At 33.2% G+C, this 6,050-nt stretch overlaps 1 protein-coding gene across 1 annotated transcript; it reads left to right on the forward strand.

The window, feature by feature from the left end:
- The first annotated feature begins 785 nt into the window (after positions 1-785).
- Positions 786-5,458, forward strand: LOC114289081 (SPX domain-containing protein 1). Its single transcript, XM_028232722.2, has 3 exons — positions 786-1,511; positions 2,733-2,859; positions 4,847-5,458. Exons 1-3 carry the CDS (start codon positions 1,185-1,187, stop codon positions 5,272-5,274), a joined length of 882 nt encoding a protein of 293 aa, XP_028088523.2. The 5' UTR covers positions 786-1,184; the 3' UTR covers positions 5,275-5,458.
- Positions 5,459-6,050: the final 592 nt, after the last annotated feature.

Consider the following 6,050-nt stretch of genomic DNA (forward strand, 5'->3'; position numbering starts at 1 on the left):
AATAGACAAAAGCTCTGCGTATTCGAGAATCAAAATTGTGTTGCCTGTACATAGGTTTTGTTATGAGTTTTTATAAGTTCTGCGTGGCACAATCCTAGTAGGACTCTTACTCCTCAAGGTAGAGTCCTCCTAAGAATCACATTTGTAAAAGATGATGCTTATCCCTTAACACCCTTATCACTACTTCAACCAAGTGAAATGGTTTTACCTTGGTAGTATGACAAAACGACCGAGGTAACATATTTAAGAGGTTAGCTCGGTATGACAAACGACCAAGCTAATATTGCCATGTTAAGCGGTAGATTCGGCCATGCTTCAACTAGCTCGGCTGTTCCATTCAGCTTCCTGTACCTCGGTTCGGCTTACTCCAGTTGGGCTCTAGGTTATTTAAGACCGAGCTAATTGGGCCCAACAGTGAAGCCTACTGTACTTAGCCTACAGCTCGGCTCACCTTTACTTGGTCCTAGCTTGGCCCAGATTTATGCTTTTTATCCTTTCAGTTTCTTATTTAGTTATAATCAAATTTCTTCTTTAGTTGTGACATTATTTTGAGATATTTGATTATAATTTTTTTGTATTTAGTTATAATTTACTTTTATAATTATAACTCAGAAAATATAAAATTATATAATTATTTTTTTATAATTATAAGATAAATAGAATACACATGTTTTATAATTATAAGGCTCATATGTGTACCATAAACTTTCCTTATGAGAGATTTTTATGTTTTTAATATATTTATAAAATTTATAATTAATTTGTAAATATTTCTTTCCATGCTCAACGAAATGAAATTATGCCCTACCTATCCTATCAAAAATTTATTGATAACTCAAATTTAAATTTATCCGAATCAATTAAATTTGTGCCTACTAATTAACCACTTGATCAGCAATATTTATTTACCGTAATTATCACCTTTATCGGATAACTAGCCAAATGACTGATCAAATAACCGACCGACGAGCAATAAGCCAAAATTCGATTCGGACAAATAAAAATTCGACGAGCGAGGATTGCTCTCATTCTACTGCCCGAATATTTCACGGTTCTGCACATCTCTCTCCTCTAACCTCTCTCATATCTTCTTGCAACTCCGTCTTGTTACATGTTCCATTCCAACGTCCCAAAACCTCTGTATGGTTCAGAGGAGAGAGTTTTGATTCCCTGAGTGAAGGACCATGAAGTTCTCCAAGAACCTCAGCAACCTAATCGAACAAACGTTGCCTGATTGGCGAGACAAGTTCTTGTCCTACAAGGATCTCAAGAAGCAGTTGAAGCTGATCTACCCCAAATCAGGCGATCCTAGTCTTAGTAGTAGTAGTAGTAGTAGCACCGTTAGGAGGCCCAATAAACGGCCCAGATTGACCGACGACGGCGACGCCGCCGCGGCGGTGGTGGTGGTGACGAAGGAGGTGATCGATTTCGTGAGGCTGTTGGAGGACGAGATCGACAAGTTCAACGCGTTTTTCGTTGATCAAGAGGAAGAATATGTTATCAGATTGAAGGTATTTTGTAATTTTGATTAATCATTAGATCAGAGATATATTGTTAATTTTGGTAATCTTGAGCATGTGATATTTATGAGAATTTTTCTTTGTCTTCTTTTGTATTTTGATGAGAAATTAGGAAAATTACACAACTAAATTAGAGATTTTTTTTTATTTTTTATTTTTGTAAATCAAATATTTGATAAAGTTATCTTTGTTATCATTTCTCTATGTATCGCTGAAACCAAAGATTTGGATTCTGAATTTAGCAGCAACAAAGAAGAAAATGCAAGGGAATACTTATCGATACATACATATAATCTAAAAGATCATGTACATGGCATCTATGTTCATGTCATGTTTTATTTCATATTTATACATACATATAATCATATGCACAAAAATAGTTATATATATATATATATATATATTTTTTTTTTTCCTGTTTGATTAACAAAGTAAGAACAATTATGAGAAATTGGGTATGAATTTCTTTTACATTTGGTGGTATACAAAAAATAAAAAATAAAATAATAACGCAATTTTGTACGGGCGCGCATACGCACTTATGTATTATGAATATGAACACTTAATGGCAAACAATCTTAAATTTATGATGTTATCCCATTAGAGATTTCTGGTTCAATTTTGGTATTTATTCTTTCAACAATAATAAATATACAGAATCAGCCAAACAATCAACTACAGAATTTGGGACCCACAGGCTTGTAAGAGCGACCTGTGATTGATTTTGTGGCTAATTCTTTGTTTTTAGCATCCTGTGCTTGTGCAACAAAGCATTGGATGTTATTCTCCTTCAAATTTTCATGAAGAATCTGAGAATCTAAATCTTGGATTTGTGAGATCTTTGGCTTTCAAGCCTGCATAACCTTTTAGCTTTCTTTTTTTTTATTTTTATTTTTGTCAGTCCTGAAGACTGTTCCTCCTATTTCAAAAGTGCTTAGGACCTTATCTTTATAGCTTTAAATAAACTTTTTAATGTTTAGATTTATGCAATTCCAAGTCAAACAGTACTCCTTGCTTTATATTTTGTTATTTGGCAAGCCCTAATGAGCAACGTGTTTGTATCTTTGTTTTTATTTTATTCATTATTATTTTGCCGTGTTTGTATGGAAGCCATTTGATGCCATGTAGAATATCTTTTGGTGAGTAGAGAACAAATATGCACAGTGATGTATTGAAACAATTTTTTTGTCTCTGCTTTTGGTTCGAGTGCAGGTGCTGCAAGACAGGGTAGCAGAGGCTCGGGATTCAAATGAGGAGTTGATGACAGTAGGGAGGGAGATCGTAGATTTTCATGGAGAGATGGTTTTGTTGTTGAATTACAGTGCCCTGAACTACACAGGTACTTTGTCCCTCTTACGTCAATAGTTATAAACTTAATAAGTCATTTTTTTTAACAAGATTAATAGTGACAGGATTAATCCACTTTTGTCCACGTTTAATATAATCCTAATTATATGTTTGTTTTGCATTATTAGTTTTAGGATTAAAAAACATTGCAAATTTTGTTGGATAGAATGTCCATCCGAATCTAATCCAGATAACAAAAATTGCAATCAAACACTAGAATGTGAGTCCTATGGATGTGACCAATCAAAGAAGCCCATAATGGCTTACATAAAGTGGTGAATATTTGTCAAGCTTCAATTGATCTACTGGATGAACACTTGATTGTCCTTTTAGTGATTTAGTATATGAATGGTCCATTTAGCACGTGTTTTAAAATTGCATCTTCATTGTTTAGGTATTATGCTAGTCCCAGACACTTCTTAAAATCTTTAAGATATGTGGATTTGAAATGAATGGATTTGGTATTACTCATTCAAGGAGTATAACATTTAATTCAATGTAATATTATAGGCATGGATTTCAACAATGGATTTGAGAAGATTTGAAATAACTAAGTGAACATGGTTATTTGAAATTCTTTCATGAATGATTCTCTACTTGTACAGAAATATTAACAAAATGCATCTTTCTATCTCTATGCATCCATTATTATCAATCTATACACATTAATCAGCCTTTCTTACAATTTTTATAAGGTTAAACATCAAATCCTTTTATTTCAAATTCACATATCCAGATGGAGCCCTAATGGTTTGATAAGATATTGCCTTATAAATTTCATGGAGAGACGGTTTTGTTGTTGAATTATAGTGCCCTGAATTACACAGGTACTTTGGCTCTCTTACATGGCAGTCCTCTTTGTTTTCCATTCAATTTTTCTTTTTCCTCTTTTTTCTTTTTCTTTTTTTCATCGTCCAATTTGTCCTTTTTATTTTCTTTCTTAATTTTATCTTTCTTTTCAAGTTATTAACTCTCTTCCACCCCTGATAAATTTCTATATTAACTCATTACCTCTTTATCAATTTACCATGACAAATAACTAGCAAGGGGGAAAAAAAACTTCACTTTTTATCGTACCATCCATTAAAATTTTTCTTTTTCAGCATTCCTTATTTACACATGTGGGAAATTCTAAACATACAGAATTTTGTTTTAAAATATATGGTAGTGGCATTTTTGAAATTGTAAACCACCTTGATGGATTTTTATTTTTTTATTTTTTTTTGGGGTGATAAGATCCAAAATATGCTCATTATATAAGAAGTACGGATACTTCTAAAATGGTGGTGTGTTTGTGATAGATACTGACACTCGTTGGACACCTTCCAACTCATGTCCAACACTCGTCAAAATGAGTCCTATTTTTTAATAAGTTTTTAAGATCCGGACACTCTTCAAACACTGGTGTCCTTTGCTTAAACACGTGTGTCTACTAATTAGACATACATGAAACTAATTATAATTTTGAACTAAATAACTTAGAATACAATAATGAAAGAAAAAATAATGTAAATCTATAAAATAAGTGTTATATTATATTTTTTTTTATTATGTTTGAATGAAATATTCATATATGACAAATAATAAATATATATAATTATATATATCGTGCGTTTTCTCCGCATGTGGTGTGTCTTGTAATTTTTGAAAACTGGCATGCCAGCGTGTTCATGTCGTGTTGCGCATGTCTCTGTCCTGTTTCTTAGCTCATTATTTTATACGAGAGTTCCTTATCATTTTCCTGTTTGTATAAGGTTTCTCTATGTGTACTTGTATTGTTGGATTACATGAAAATTGAATACATGTTTTATTAAAATAATACAATACTATAAAACAAGAAATCAAAAATCAAATAGAAAATAAGTTGACTGCTCAGTGGATAGCTCAAATTGATGAAAGAAATTTTTTGGCCGCTGATGGTGGTGCTTGTTAGAAGGCTTAAATTGATTATTTTCCAACTCAAATTTGCTCTTGTGCAGGACTAGTGAAGATACTAAAGAAATACGACAAGCGAAGCGGTGCTCTCATTCGCTTGCCTTTCATCCAAAAGGTTTTGCAACAGCCATTCTTCACAACCGATGTTCTAAACCAGCTTGTGAAGGAGTGTGAGACAATGCTTGATCAATTTTTCAGCATGAATGAGCAATTGGTCGTCGCATATCAAGCAGCAGCTGAAGGGAAAGAAGAGCTTAATGCCATGTCTGCTGAAGGCAGGCTCCAGAAAATTCCGGAAGAACTTGCAGAAATTAAGAACATTGAGAGTATGTACATGAAGCATACTTCAACAGCTTTGGAGGTGTTGAATAAGATTCGAAGTGGAAGTTCTACAAGAAGCATGTTTTCATTGCCTCCACTGCAGGGTAACAAGGCAGAGGCGGCATGGAAGAAAATCCCTATAATAGAGTAACCAGCTAAGTAGTTCGGTGAAGTTTTTCTGTTTTAGTAGGTGTTATCTCCCTCTTTTTTCCTTTGCAGATGCTTTTGCGAGGTGCTTGATTCGAATGGGCCATGTTCAAACCGTTGTTCTGTGGAACTCTCGCTAAACTTTTGTAAAGAATTTTTGTTAAATAAAAGATGTGCCTTCTTCTCTCTCTTCTTTTTGTGCGTAGTTAATGAGAGTGTGCTGATTCCCGTATGTTTGCATTAGGTACTTGCTTTGAAAAGTTAGGTTTAGGGTTGTTTGTTTGGTGAAAAAGACCCCACGCATATGGTTTTGGATGATGTTGTGGGTTTTTATGAAATTTTAGGCTAAAATTTGACAGTGTCAAGAAGGTGATATTGCTGCTGGCAGCTGCCCTTTTCTTTCTTTCTTTTTTTTCATTATTTATAATTTCTCCAATAGTAATGGCTCTAGGGTGTTTTGTTTTTGTCTATCACTAAGAGAGTAATTATAAATTTAAGAAGTATTAAATCGGTAGAAGAGTAATTATACATTCGAGACGTATTACATCAAACAAATTACTAGCTCTATAATAATTAGAAAGTCAACAATTACCATAAATAATTATCGCTAAAATCCAAATAACTACCTATAATCTCCATGGGTGAGGCTTGTCTCTAGTTCAATGTGTGGACTAGCAGGTGTTGTTGAGCTTTGTAGGTTTATCATAGGATTCATTTTAACAATTTGAATTATCTATTTTGTCAGATTTTATATGTAGATCATCTAATTATTAAATTTAA

The sequence above is a fragment of the Camellia sinensis genome, chromosome 11 (genome assembly GCF_055761805.1).
Source record: "Camellia sinensis isolate YWXY chromosome 11, ASM5576180v1, whole genome shotgun sequence".
Classification (NCBI taxonomy): domain Eukaryota; kingdom Viridiplantae; phylum Streptophyta; class Magnoliopsida; order Ericales; family Theaceae; genus Camellia; species Camellia sinensis.

Bases quoted from the DNA above. Each gene is read 5' to 3' on its own strand.
- LOC114289081 (XM_028232722.2), top strand. From the start codon at position 1,185: ATGAAGTTCTCCAAGAACCTCAGCAACCTAATCGAACAAACGTTGCCT. The intron at 1,512-2,732 runs GTATTTTGTAAT...GTTCGAGTGCAG, and splicing joins AATATGTTATCAGATTGAAG to GTGCTGCAAGACAGGGTAGC. The intron at 2,860-4,846 runs GTACTTTGTCCC...GCTCTTGTGCAG, and splicing joins CAGTGCCCTGAACTACACAG to GACTAGTGAAGATACTAAAG.